The sequence below is a fragment of the Pocillopora damicornis genome, chromosome 1 (genome assembly GCF_964200805.1).
Source record: "Pocillopora damicornis chromosome 1, jaPocDami1.2, whole genome shotgun sequence".
Taxonomy (NCBI): domain Eukaryota; kingdom Metazoa; phylum Cnidaria; class Anthozoa; order Scleractinia; family Pocilloporidae; genus Pocillopora; species Pocillopora damicornis.
Genome location: NC_142670.1, coordinates 27545658 through 27560827, shown reverse-complemented (window position 1 = coordinate 27560827; position 15170 = coordinate 27545658). Strand labels below are relative to the sequence as shown.

The window sequence follows — 15170 nt, the reverse complement described above, 5'->3', positions numbered from 1 at the left end:
TCCCTCCCTATCTTCTGCCTTGTTAGGTCAGTATCGACTTCTGATGCTAGATCATCGGCATCGGCCTCTTCGTCCTCGTTCATACTTACAGAGGGGGACCTCGTCTATAAATCAATTTTTGTTACGGCAGATAACCGGCCGAAGTATCGAGCGATTTGCTGCTCTATCAACCAGTCAGTCTTAGACAACATTTCTGGCCGGTGTCGTCTCTTAAACTCGATATTTGGGAAGCCATATTAGAGGCGGTTGCCTTACTAGTTTCCTCCCTTGTCTAGCACACGTCTAGGAGATAATTCTGTGCTTTCTGAGAAAAGGCGGCTGCCTTTTGTGTTTTCCAAAGAGCCCATCCAAAGTCCACCTGCCTAGTTAGGGACTGCTCGTCAGAATTTTGCCTGAGATCCAACCTCCAACGTAGCCACCCCTCACAGAATGGCAACGGTTTTGTGTTTTCCTTTGTTATGGTGCTTTTAGAAGGAAGTGAATGACTGAAAAGTCTTAGTACATCCTTCTTCTTAGCAAGAATATCTCGCTTTCTTGTTCTGTCTGTAACGGACTGGGTATAGTTCTCGTGATGACCCGCGTTCAGAGAACATGGCTGATAACCACCTGCTTGTACGATTAGTTTGCTGATGGTTTCCTATGTGAAGAGCCTAATGAGACCCTAAGGTGCTCCAAACTGTGCCAGTTGGTCTACGCTATAAACTTGTCGCAGTTCTAAAGTTAGAGGGAGGATCGCCCGCCTCTATTTATGTTAGCGCCTCTGCAGTATCTGCGTTTCCCTCGCGATCATATGATACAAAGTTCATCTCGGTCACAAATCACCAGTTAGAAAAACTGATGTTCAGATAAGCGCTCTTGTTGTCCTTCTTCCTTATTCATTGCTGACTCTAAGATAGCAGTTACAGTACACGTTCTATTAGGTTTACAGTCACCTTGCCACCTGGAAGACTCGCCACCAGCTTTTATTTCTTCTGCCTTCTTCAGATTTACCTCTCCCTCAACTTTACGTCTCCGATTTTTATTAGGAGGATACTGACACTTATGAACACGTAGGTCTTAATCTCACATCAAGTTGTGCACGATATTGGAGGTATATCTTGAGATCGTGGCCTTCGTAATTAAATCAATACGAGCTAGAATAAGCTTCTTCTCGGACGAAACGCATGTTTGAGATACATTGACGTCTCCCCAATGTTTTGTTATGCTGTACACCCACGAATTTATGGGTATGAGCTGTTGCCGTGCCTGGCAAGCGCGAGAATGTCAGTATCCTCCTCAGTATCCTTTTAGTTTGAATTGAGGGCTTTTTAACCGCTCGAGTACTTGTATGGCATCACTATGAAGACATCATACAGCTGATACACGTACGATACATAGGATTAAAAATGTCTGTTGTGCAGTTGCGAGTAAGAAAATTATTACCGGAGGTGTAAACTCTAAAAGTTTTATGATGTTTTAGGGATGTCTATCTTCGGCTGTCACAAAACATTGACCCCCTCTTAAATTTCCTGGGAAAAAGGAACTTACAAACTCCTAGTTGAATAAATTGGAATTTATTTGACCGATACGCCGGTTGTTTCAATTTTGCTTTTTCCTCGGGCTGTTATAACACAGTTCATAAATTGACTGATGAATAAAATATTTTGAAATACCGTTCGGAATTTGTCTTTTTTTTCTGCGTGCAAACCAAGGGTATACAAAGTTTTTGAAACATTTGACAAGAATTTCATGAGGCTCACCTCGATGATTTTCTTCGGCCTGAGTCAAGACGCGCCAAGCTAAGCGACATCGCCCCCCAGTAAAATAATTTTCCAAAGAATAGATGTGGCGAGCTAAGGAAACGCACATCATTTTTCATTACTGTGATCAAAGCGCAATGATGTACCTTAATTGGTACTTACGGTATCAAACCATTGATTATGACAAGGTGAGCTTAATTTTTCTGTTGAGGTCGACGTGACTTCACATTAAAAGCGTTTTTGACGGAACAAACTAGAAGGGACGTTTGGCAGTTAGGACGGCAACGCCAAAGAAGACGTCTAATGAAAAATTAATACATATTTATCGTAGGAATTTCGCGAATGTCCTGATGTGCAGTGGGAGCGGCGTTGAGTTCCAAATGGAAATTTAAATAATTTGCCGTCGGGGTTTCCTCTCTCGGACCACACAAATCTTGATGATTTCACGCTATTATTTTGCAGAGGACGGCTAAGAAATGTACAAAGTTTTTAAATGCACGAGCTTAACTATTGTTCTGCTCATTAAATCTTTTTTTTTTTTGCCACGTCCTCGTTGCCGTCGCCGTATTGCTTAGCTAAAGGTCCCCAATGAGCATCGCTGCACGAACTGAAAAAATAAAAATCTTGTATTTATCTCCCACGCGTTTCGTATGACAATAGCAGACTTCATCAAGGAGTTTCACAACTAGGGTAAATAAGCTTACCCATATACAAGTAGTAATTTGTCTCTTTACTATTGAAGCCAGTGGAAAGAATTCTCCTGGTGCACTTACGGTGTTGTGCATGCGTGACATTTTTCGGATGTTGCATGTACGAGTACATGATCCGTTTGAGGGTCACAGATTTAGAGTAAATATTTGACGCCTCAACATCTTACATCCTCGTCCAGGTAACGTCTCTATTTACAGAGGTCTTAGAACGCTGAACAAATGGATTCGCCTTGTGTGGCCAGAAAGCTGAAAGCGAATTTCTCGGGCGTAATTGCTTTTGACTTCTCAACTGATGTTGCCGCAAACACAGTTTTTGGGAGTCACGAAACAAAAAAATTTATTTGGACCTAGTTTCATTTTCTAATGGAAATAAATACCAAATAAAAATATTCTCTTGAGAAATAAAGTTATAAATAACAGGGGATCTTTGAAACAAATAGTGATAGAAAAGGTTTCATTTCTGGTCAATACTGACTTTTGATAGCCTACTTCCAAATCTGAGGGAACGCGCTGAGGGAATTAAAAAATCATACATGTGTGATAATGCAAGAGAGAGAATAAAAATACAAATAAAGAAAAAAGAGAAAACACAGGAACCCGTGTTCCTTGCCCTTTTGCAGCGTGCAGATGTTTTTTAGCCAGACCTACACACCTAAGCCTTACACCATGCAAAGAAACTCGAAAGAGTGCTGTACACCAGCTGGCTCGCACGTACAAGCAGAAAAGGCCATGACATTCAGCGAAAATAATAGCAGATGCAGACAATATTTGCAGCCGAAAAGTAGGCCAATAAAATAACAGAAAGTTTAAAGAACTTTCTAGAAGTGCTTTCTTGAAAAAAAAAGATAACCAATTTCTACTGCTCAAGAAAGGTCACGCAGTCACGCTACAAAGGTACTATTTCTGCGTGGAATTTCTTGATGATGGAAAGTGGAAAAAACATTTCCCAGTCTTATCTTCTGGAAACATGACGCAGTTAATGAATTTTATGGGGCTATTGATGTTTCCTTTCAAATGAAGGGGACAGAGTTTCCCGTCATCCACGGTCTGCACGTGGACAGGAGAAAAGACAGGAGAAAGCAACGCTACGATTTTCCCATCGATTTTTCGCCTACATGTGGGACCTAACGTGCATTGGCAAGTCTAGGAAGTGGGGTACTAAGGAAGAATAAGCTTTTGAACATATTAAGAAGTTGCTAACAAAGGTAACCGTATCATAATGCCAGAAGCCTCTGGAAACATACACTCGCACATAAGGGTCACCAAGGTATGACAAGCACAAAGGTCCGCCTCAGAGAAAAGGCATGGTGGCCCAGCATGGATAAGCAGGTTATACATTAGTAAAAGCCTGTCATCCTTGCCAGCTAGTCGGCCCTAGAAGTACGATCGAACCCATCAAGTACACAACATTACCCAAAGTTCTATAGGTTGACATCGCTGTCGACCTATTGGGGATTCCCAGCGGAAACCATCTGCTCGTAGTAGTAGACAACTACTCACGCTGGCCCGAAGCCATCTTGTTGAAGAAGACATATGCATCACACGTCGCAAGAGCTATGGAGGGTATTTTTCAAACACATGGCATACCTTAAAGTGTCCGCTGTGAGAATGACCCGATATTTGCCTCCACATAGCTTGAAGGCTTTTTAGATTTCTTAGAAATAGTTCACCGGAAAGGAATCCCCCACTGGCCGCAGAGTAATGGTGAAGTCGAGTGCTGCAACGAGACTCTACTGAAGATAAAAAGAATCGCTACTTTGAAAGGTAAAGACTGGAAAAGGGCATTACGAAATTTCCTTCCAGTGTCAAACCACACATCACACAGTGTCTGGGTTATCCCCAGCTGAACTGCTGATGGGTCGACGCCTCAATGACAAACTTCCAAGAGTAACCTTTCCAAGTGAAAGAATCACCGAGGCCCATTGGCAACAGCTTCTTCGCGAGAGAGACGTGCTGGGGAAACTTCGGCAGAAAGAGTATGAAGACAGAAAGCGGTCAGCGCAGTGATATTGGCGAGGGAGATCACATCCTGCTCAACAAGACCCGTGACAACAAACTGTCTCCCAACTTTGAACCAAGTATCATACAAAGTGGTAGAAAAGAAAGGCAATGTAATCCTCAAAAAAGATCAGGAGGGAAACACCAAACTGTGCAATTCGAGCCACATGAAAAAGTCAGCCCATCCACTGAAGCCACTGAAGCCCACGGAGAAGACGAGGGAGATGACATACCCACTGGAGGACACTCAAAAGCGACTTAATTTAATTAAACAACCTACCCCACCTCCTGAATCCTCGGCAAGTCCCGTTCCTTCACGGCTAATTCGTGTTAGGCGCCCTCCATCATGGATGAATGACTTTGTGTCCTTTTGGGCTTGAACTGATAAACATCCGATGCAGATCTATGTAGTTCCCCTGAACGAAAAAGGATAGTTGTCGTGACGACATAGAATTTATCGATGATGAACATTGAACCAATATGTTTTGTTTTGGTGTTTATCAATGTCATCGCCAGGAATATTTTTACAAAAAATCGGCTTCGGTTGATAATGTACTATGAATTAATGAGAATTTTGTATAGCAAAGTTTGGTTGGACGGCGATTCTTTGTGTGCGTGGAGCTTCGTCATTACAAGTCTCTTTTACAAAGAAAATCTTTCTTTTCTTTACAGAATGGTACTCTTTCTTTCTTCTTTGGGCCTGTTTTTTTTTTTTCTTTTTACCAAGGACTTTTTTCCGCTCTTGATTTTTCCGTGAGCAAAGATTTTTCCATAAGCAAAGAACTTCTACGAGTGAATTTTTAAAGTGGGCGATGTAAACAAAATATGGAATTACGTGTAAATGAAAATCGAGCCTCAACGTGAGCGGTTGCCGCGACACTTCCCCAGAGGATTCGCCCAGGTCCGAGATTATGACACCTTCCTGATTTATTATCTTTCATTTGAAAATACGTTTTTCTAAATAAATCAGTTGCTTTTAAAGATTTCAAAATTTTTCTATCGAAACATTTTTTTGAATGTTTGAATTCAGTTTAGTCAAATAAAGCAAAAATCGATTTTTTCGACCTTTGAAGGTGGAAATACCCTCTGCCCCCGGTCGCTCGCAGCTAAGAATTTTCCCTTTTTCTGTGAGATACCTATGGCAAACCATGGTGAAAACCCAGCTGGGTTTCTTTTTCGTTTCATGGACCAAATGCAAAGCTAGCCAATAGGAATACGTAAAATCTGATCGATTTTCATCTTATGTAAACATTGGCGACTAGATTGATCAGAAGTAGACGAAAATAATTTTCGGACATAGGAAAACCTATAAAAATCATTTCCGCATATCTATAATTTCACTCAGTCAAAAAATCTAGAGGTCATATTAAGTAGGTTCGGAGGTATTTTAGTTCCGAGGCAGAAAACTTGTCAGATACAAGCTGGAAAAAACCGTATGAACAAAGATCATTGCGTTACTATGCAAATATATATTGAGCAACTAAGAGGCGATAAGTGACATAGGATTGGAGAATGGTGGAATTTGGCTTGTGCAGGCGAGGAAAGATTTGGATTCCCGCGGCTAAATTTAACGAATTCTGCAAACGTAAATTCGATAAACGCAGGTTACTATTTATTGCTGTTTTCGTCGGCTGTATATAGGTTAATTATTGTGCGGAGTTGGATGATTACCATAATTGTGGATCTCTTCGTGATTTTCCGGAACCTTGGTTTTTGAAATAAGAGCAACCTTGCATTGCAGTAAGACCTTTAACTACAAGTTAACAACCATGTTTCATCATGCACCAGTTGGCCATGATTCTTTGATTAGATAAAGGAGACAGTTGAATTTATCTGCCATGCTGTGGTGTTTTAATCGATTTCTTTCTTACCACAAACTTAACTACAAATCGCTGGGAAATAACTTAGTACAGTCTTTCAGTTGTATTAAAGTGTATACGGCCTGTTTTCGTACTAATTGACGTTTTTGATAAACAAATCACGGCTCAAAAGAGAAAAGTCTTTGTCAGCAGAGATGGAAATTGTTTTTACCGAGCTGTTGCTTTTAGGAGGGATGAAACAGATGCTGAGAAACGTGAGGAGATCAGGAGGGGGAGTTGCAGTTTGTTTCAGAGAAAGGTTTTTGAGCTGCGGCTCTTCGCTATTTTCAAATACAAAAACAGTCACGATTTCTTCAACTCTAAAATTTTCTACAGCGGTGTCTTCGGCTGATCTAACTGACTCATCATGGTCGATTGTAATTGCACAATTCCTTTCAATGCTACCCTCAGTAGTTAAGACATCCCACGGAATCGCCTCTACTTAAATTGAGCCGCAACTTAATTCTTTAAATTGAACATAAGATGGTCAATTGTGATTAAGGTTTGCAAAGAAACCTTCGATTTTTTCCTTTGCATTGTGGCTTGTTTAACTTGATAAATTAGGAAAATGAACTGATCACTGAAGCGCTTGGGGATGATAAGTAATATTTTCTTTTGTGTTCTTTTTTAGGTATGGAAGTTCCTAGAGGCAAGGCAGATCGAGATCGTGAACAAGACAGCTCTCCAGGTTTGAAAACACTGAATATGAACATTAGCACAATTCTACAATGAAATCTTTCATGCTTAGAGTAGAGCTACTACATATTTGCGAGTTTACTATAAATATTGATCATGACCTAAATTTTGTTTGAAAGTAAAATTAGTACAACGACATGAAGATGGAGAAACAAGAACCTTAATCATGCTGCAAATATTGCGTGGCTTTCAGAGCTGTTAGTTAAAGTCTCACCTGAATAAACTGAGGGCTAGTCTGCCATCTTTAGGTAGATACTTTCACCTCATGAATAAAGGGGTAAGTTTCTAAAGAAACTGTGGTGCTGCGTCGGTGGGAGAGTATAGCAGGTAATGTAGTGTTAACAACTGGGTTGAAAACGTAAATTAGCCACCGTAAAGGGTAAAAAAGCTGACGTTTCGAGCGTTAGCCCTTCGTCGATCGCTCTGACGAAGGGCTAACGCTCGAAACGTCAGCTTTTTTACCCTTTACGGTGGCTAATTTACGTTTTCAACCCAGTTGTTAACACTACATTACCTACTTTCACCTCATTTTGCTTAAAGTGATGCACCATTAGCCAGTGACAGGATTATACCACATTCGGAACAAAGCTTAAACATGTTTCAAAGCTGTTTTGTCAAACACAGTTTAAAATATTCAGTTTCTTCAAAGGAGCTGCTTAAGCCAATTTTTCTGATTTCCAATAGGTTAAGCCCTGTCTAAACGAAGTTTATTTTGTGACATAAACTTTCTCTGTTACCACTAGAATATAGAAAGGTATTGAAAGACTTGGTACTTATCCGTAATAGTAATCGGCCGGAGTGAGTAAATCCGAGTTCTCGCGGCTCTGTGACCTGATACCGAAATTACAGCGCAAAGACGAGGCTCGGTGCGAAGTCGCTCTCATCGGTCTAAAATAATTAAGGTACGTTCCTCTTTGGAGGGGGTTGGCTGGGAAATTTTTGTATTTTTTTGCTAAGGAAACAGTGCAACGCGACGAGTTGATTACATTCCCAGAAGAAAAACTACTTCCCTATCCATTTTCGCTGAAGTTTTGGACTCATGACTTCACCGGTATTCCAGACTTCAGGTTTCCCGATAGTTACCATTATCTGGTTGGAAAAGATGATTACGATGAAGACTGCTTACGGTCGTATAACAGCCTTGAGGGTTTTCGCTTGTTTAGTGATAGGCATGTGGAGGATCTGAACTACCACGATTTAACTGATAATGGGACAGATAAACCGACTGAATTCTGCTATTTCCAGTTCATAGTCCTTTTCTTTTAAAGCTTCTTCTCTACAAACTTTGTTATCCTTAAGGACGTGGCCGTGATCTTTCAGTGGAAGTTCAGTAGAAACACGGAAAATTTGGGCGGGAAGTACTTCTTTGCTGTCTGCGTTACCGTTTCGTTTTCTCCGCTAATTCGACCTTTTTTCGCGTTGAATTGGACTTCTACGGACTGTATGCTGATTAAATATTGTTGGAACCAGAAAGTTAGTTCCAGAAAGTGTCTTCATGACTTGTTTAGTCTCAAAGTGTTCCGAGCATATATGAAAGTTCTTGATGGACGTGAACTCCTTATCAGTGCGACGAAAGAAGGCACTTCCTTTTTTTCTTGGTCTGTTGGCCTGGAAACTCGGAAAAGTTGAGGTCCTGCCTTTTTTAGAGTTATTTTTGCACACAGAAATGGCACAAAACTTCATATTCGACTTGCAGTCACTCCGATCTTGCTTTCAAAATAAGCGCCCGTCAGCCTCAGCTTGGTGCTGATAATTAGTTACCAGACTATCTCGCTAAAACAATTTGAAAATAGCCTACATCATCACTGCATCAGAAATGGAAATCACTGTATGAGAATGAAGAACTGCCATCCTTCACGATTTTCCTGGAGGTTGAAAATGAAAGTAATGACATTTTTAAACGGCTGTCACTGGTATAGTTGACCCCTTATTGATAACTTCAAGTATGTTTCCCGAATTTTGATGGCTTAAATCTTGATGGAATGCTGTTATTTTCACTGATTTATTATCGAACCATTTTCACATTTGCAGATGCATTTATTTAGTGGTGTAAGTAGTCCACTAAAATCAATGTAGTTTTTAGTGCAATTCAAAATTCAGGCATTGATCTCTTAGAAGGCACGTAATGGTAGCAAAAGCAACATGTCACCTACCCCAAATTGTCCCATTCCAAGGGGCTGACAATTTAATATCTTGTTATGTAATGACCACTTACACTTACTACTTAAAGTAAACTTATGATTTATTGATGTTAGAGATATTAGAGATCAGCCGATAAAATTTTAATTTAAAGTTTGTAGTCTTGAAACTTGCATATTTTACATCCCTGTCGAAAGGCTTTCTAACTTGTAACCAAACTAACTGCTAGTGACAACTGTAATGACATTGAATAGATACAAATTTGTGACCTAATTCTATTTTTTTTGGAAAGTTCAGGAAATGCCATCAACAGTAACTTGTATTCTGTGTTAAAAAAAATCATTATACCAGTAATGTGAAAATGTTATGCATAACATAAAAATTTTAAAAACTAAGAAGCAAATTTCAAAGTGTTCAAAGAGTTCATTTAAAAGAGTTCCTTTCAAAGCATTCTGAGTGTTCATTTGAAATTGTTCACATCTTCTATACTGAACAATGTTACAAAACAGGCTTGCTCCTCTTTCGCCACAATAGTAAACTCCTCAACCAGTTCTGGGTAAGATTCATATGTAGATGGAAGTTCTAGCAATCCTCTACATGTTCTGTCAATAGGACGTCAATGCGACCTTCAAGGATAGCAACGTGTACATCAATGTTGTGTACAGTGATCATATCACTACAGTGCAATGCAGATCCCGAGAAACATGGATAAAGATTTGCAATTCAGTGATTTTATAAACCGCTTCAGTTGTTCAAAGGATGTAAGTTCTACTTCATTTGCTTGTTCAGCTCTGAATAACTTGTTAATTTTCTTGGCGACTTGCTTTAGTCTCGAAGGACTGAAAGTTTTCCCAAGAGCATAATACCTTCAGAATTGGACTCTACCAGTTGATCACAAATCTTGGCTACTGGACAAGTTCCTGATGGACAAGTTCGATGATTATGGCTTGAATGTTGTTCTTGCTTGGTGTTTTAACCCTTTAACCACTATGAGTGATTAGTAACTATTTTCTCCTATCAGTATCACCCCTAAAACAAACATTAAGATCATGAGAACAAAGGAAATGATCACGAACTAAAGAGGCTCTTGATTGTTAAACAAATTCTCTTCGTCAGAACTAAAGGATATGCATAGAGAACAGTACGGAAAAATGTATGCTGATGTTAGGGTGCAAAGGGTTAAAAAATTTGAATAATGTGAGAAAGACATCCAAGATATCTTCATCATTAGGTTTAAAATCATCACCAAGGCACTTGTCCAATGCTTCTCTATCTTCTGTAGTTACAAATTGGCTAAATCTTCATATCAACGTCTCTGAAGTGATAACTTCATCCCCATAAAGATACAGGGCCACAAAAAGATGTAACAAATTTATTGGGAAGTAATTTGCCCATTGGTAACCATATAGCAGAACCTAGGCAATGGCTTCCCACTGTAGTTTCTGCATGACAAGCCCAATAAATGGGACTTTTTCATTATTTCCAATTATCAGTGATGTGAAGCAATTTTGCCAAAGGCATGCTAAAACATCTAGAAGAACCTTCTTGCCTTCTTCCTCCTCTTCTCTTCCAGCAGTGGCTATGACAGTGATGTGGAGATGGCAGTTCAAGATACTTTCATCTTTAAAGATCTTCATCACTTCTTTCTGAATAGCAACTCGATGTATTGTGACTTTCTTTCCACATAGTAGGTCATCATCCATGGTGTAATCCTGTGAAACGCCTTGAGCTGCAGGCAGTTGACTTAGCTTTCAATGGGTGGCGGCTGTGGAAACAGTTTAGTGATCTTCCTATCCTTTGACATTATTGATACTAGTAATTGTTGGTTGCTGGGACTAAATACTTGCTGTTGGGAATAAATACTGGCCTGTCATCTGCTATTTCTAGAGGCCGTTCATAATTGGTATTTGTGGTGACACTTGAGTTCGCAGTATGAGCTTCTGTAGCACTAAGGCTTGTTTCAGTGTAAAGAGGTACACTCTCTGTAGGATTTATGGTTATAGTAAAGGTTTTAGCATGAGCTGGTGCACCAGTTAAGCGAATATGGGGGTGTGCAGCATATTCTGTTTGGGGTTTTGTGTTAACCTTGAAGTTGAAGCTTCATTCTCGTAGTGATTTCCCAATCTCGCATATCTATCACTGAAACTTATAGGGGGTTTTGAACTCAACCCTCTTTTGTCATGTTTGGCTTGCCATAAATTTAGTGCCGTGGTGGTAAAAATGAAAGAACATTTCTCGAAATTCAGTGTGGGAGAGTAAAAAATTAATTTGCAGAAGAGATACATTCAGCCAAGTGATGGCGGCATAGAGAACAAAAGCAGAACTGTTCGATTTACACAAGAAAGCTGCAGCAATAAAGCAGATCCAACTAGCCTCTTCTTCCAAGGACGCAAAAAACTGTCGGAGGAGACGTTAAAAATAAGTGAGGGCAAATTTCCATTACCAAAATGTTTGATTGGTGGAACGAACCACTTTCTAACATTACAGAGCTCTCGTTTGGCGTCCGCATGCAGCCTTGCCTCAGTTGTTTTTATGATATCATTTAACGGTTGTGAAATGAACCCAAAATCTGTAGTTTTCGAAATGGAAATCTGCTGTTTGCGAAATTAAAATCTGTCATTTGAAAAACAAAGGGAGCTAACCGCCAGGTGAATCGGTCAAAACTTTTAAAAAATATTTCTTTCAGTTTTTTATAGGTCTATTCTCGCTTGAAACAAATTGTCAACGGACACTAAAAGCATGAATTCATGTTACACATTTAAAGGAATGATTTAAGCCTTTTATAATGCACAAAGCTCTTTTTATAAACCTACAAACAGGGGAGTGTGAAACTTATTTTTATTAAAAATACTCATATTTTTACTCAAATTAAATTTGAGTTCATTTATTTGATTTTTTATGTATATATGTTTGCAATGAGTAAGATAAAGTAAAGTTTAACTGACCATGTTTTGCTGATATGACTGGGGTATAAGATGTATGAACCTATTCCCCCCAGTTCAGAAGTTGCGTTAAGGTTCATGCAGTATTCTAAGGAGGCCCGGGAAACTGAATAGATCCAATTCTTGCGCGTCCACGATCGCTTGGCTGCCTGCTATTTCTGCCCTCATGATTTAAAGTAAGTTATGGCCTTCTGGTCTGCTGAGACCTGTGTTAGGATGTGCTTGTTTAGGCTATTGTGCTTATTGGAATGTAGAAGGAGGGGGAACAAAACATTGTTATCACTGATCCTCAAACTGCGACGGGCCATTTTAATAAATTGTTTTCACTTCAATATCAATATCCTATGTAGAAAGCTGAACGGCCGATAATAAGGCATCACCCAAAGGCTGGTTTTCATTTACGTCGGAGTGGGAGTCGGGGTCGACTCCGATATTCAGTTTTCACAAGAACAGAAGTGCTCTTACCACTTCGACTCCGTCGCTAGTGAAAACCAGCCTCAAACAAATTGGAGAGAAGGATATCCCGAAATGATTATTTCTTTTTTTCCATAGTTTAGGAATAAACTGTGGGCAAGGACCGGAAGAGCATTTGCAATAAAATTCATCCAAGGTCAAACTTAGTGCAATTCACTGAGCTACATACACATATCGTTAGTTTCTAATCAATTTAGCCATTTGTTAAATAAAAACATAATTTACATTTGATTGTACGTGTATTTTGAATAAAAAAAAAAGTGAAAGGCTAAATGCAAATGAGAATCTCTATGAAGAAAAGAACTTTTTGCGAGATTATTTCTCTTTTCTTCTCACGAACGCCATTTTTTCCTTTTTCATATTGGAGGGTAGGCGACAATTTGCAAAATACACAAAAGTTGAAACCCAACGACAAAGCTGGAATGGGAGAGACTTATAGAAATCTTGGCATTGTCCATCAGAATTCAAGCCATTTTCATGAGGCCATTGAGTACCATGAGTGCTATCTGCAAACTGCAAAAAAAGGGGGGGATAAAGCTGGACAAGAACAGGCTTATGGAAATCTTGGCAATGACTTTAAAGGCTTAGACAATTTTCATAAGGCAACCGAGTGCTATGAATGTCATCCACACACTGCAAGAGAATTGGGAGGCAAAGCTAGAGAAGGGCGGGCTTATGGAAAACTTGGCATTTCCTATGAGAATTTAGGCGATTATCATAAGCCAAACAAGAACCATGGACGTCATTATAAGACAAGTGAGTACCATAAGCATCACCTAGAAATTGCAAGAAAAGTGGGAGACAAGGCTGGAGAAGGAGGGGCCTATGGAAATCTTGGCAACGCCTATCATAGCCTAGGCGATTTTCATAAGGCTATCAGTAACCACGAGCGTCATCTACAAATTGCAAAAGAAGTGGGAGACAAAGCTGGAGAAGGACAGGCTTATGGAAATCTTGGCAGTGCCTATCAGATGTTAGGCAATTTTCATATGGCTATCATTTACCACGAGCGTCATCTACAAATTGCAAAAGTAGTGGGAGACAAAGCTGGAGAAGGAAGGGCACTTGGAATTCTTGGCAATGACTATTATAGCTTAGGCGATTTTCATAAGGCTATCAGATACCACCAGCGTCATCTACAAATTGCAAAAGAAGTGGGAGACAAATCTGGAGAAGGAATGGCACTTGGAAATCTTGGCAATGTCTATCATAGATTAGGAGACTTTCATAAGGCTATCGAGTACCTTATGCATAATCTACAAATTGCAAGAGAAGTAGGAAATAGAGCTGGAGAGGGACAGAGTCTTAGAAATCTTGGTCATGTCTATAATAGCTTAGGTGATTTTCACAAGGCAATCGAGAACCATGAGCGTCATCTACAAATTGCAAAAGAAGTGGGAGACAGGGCTGGAGAAGGAAGGGCATATGGAAATCTTGGCAGTGCCTATCAGATGTTAAGCGATTTTCATAAGGCTTTTAGTTACCACGAGCGTCATCTACAAATTGCAATAGAAGTGGGAGACAAGGCTGGAGAAGGAAGGGCGCTTGGAATTCTTGGCAATGACTATTATTGCTCAGGCGATTTTCATAAGGCTATCAGATACCACGTGCGTCATCTACAAATTGCAAAAGAAGTGGGAGACAAAGCTGGAGAAGGACGGGCTTATGGAAATCTTGGCAATGCCTATCAGATGTTAAGCGATTTTCATAAAGCTATCAGTTACCACGAGCGTCATCTTCAAATTGCAAAAGTAGTGGGAGACAAAGCTGGAGAAGGAAGGGCACTTGGAATTCTTGGCCATGACTATTATAGCTTAGGCGATTTTCATAAGGCTATCAGATACCACGAGCTTCATCTACAAATTGCAAAAGTAGTGGGAGACAAAGCTGGAGAAGGAAGGGCATTTGGAATTCTTGGTAATGACTATTATAGCTTAAGCGATTTTCATAAGGCTATCAGATACCACCAGCGTCATCTACAAATTGCAAAAGAAGTGGGAGACAAAGCTGGAGAAGGAAAGGCACTCGGAAATCTTGGCAATGCCTATCATAGCTTAGGCGATTTTCACAAGGCAATCGAGAACCATGAGCGTCATCTAAAAATTGCCAAAGAAGTGGGAGACAAAGCTGGAGAAGGAAAGGCACTCGGAAATCTTGGCAATGCCTATCATAGCTTAGGCGATTTTAATAAGGCTATTAGTTACGACAAGCGTCATCTACAAATTGCAAAAGAAGTGGGAAACAAAGCTGGAGAAGGACGGGCTTATGGAAAACTTGGCATTTCCTTTAATAGCTTAGGCGATTATTATAAGGCAATTGAGTACCATAAGCATCACCTAGAAATTGCAAGAAAAGTGGGAGACAAGGCTGGAGAAGGAGGGGCCTATGGAAATCTTGGCAACGCCTATCATAGCTTAGGCGATTTTAATGAGGCTATCAGTTACCACGAGCGTCATCTACAAATTGCAAAAGAAGTGGGAGACAAAGCTGGAGAAGGACGGGCTTATGGAAGTCTTGGCAGTGCCTATCAGATGTTAGGCAATTTTCATATGGCTATCATTTACCACGAGCGTCATCTACAAATTGCAAAAGTAGTGGGAGACAAAGCTGGAG

At 40.0% G+C, this 15170-nt stretch overlaps 1 protein-coding gene and 1 pseudogene across 1 annotated transcript in view; both read left to right on the top strand.

Moving 5' to 3' along the window:
• The window catches only part of LOC149053057 (uncharacterized), a 252015-nt gene that overhangs the window by 166545 nt on the left and 70300 nt on the right, over positions 1-15170 (top strand). Inside the window, exons 3-5 of the mRNA XM_089213041.1 lie at positions 13315-13530; positions 13651-14250; positions 14371-15090. Of these exons, the coding sequence (XP_089069167.1) occupies positions 13315-13530; positions 13651-14250; positions 14371-15090 (1536 nt within the window). The remainder of the gene's footprint in view (positions 1-13314; positions 13531-13650; positions 14251-14370; positions 15091-15170) is intronic.
• On the top strand, positions 4304-4827 carry LOC149053061 (uncharacterized; annotated as a pseudogene).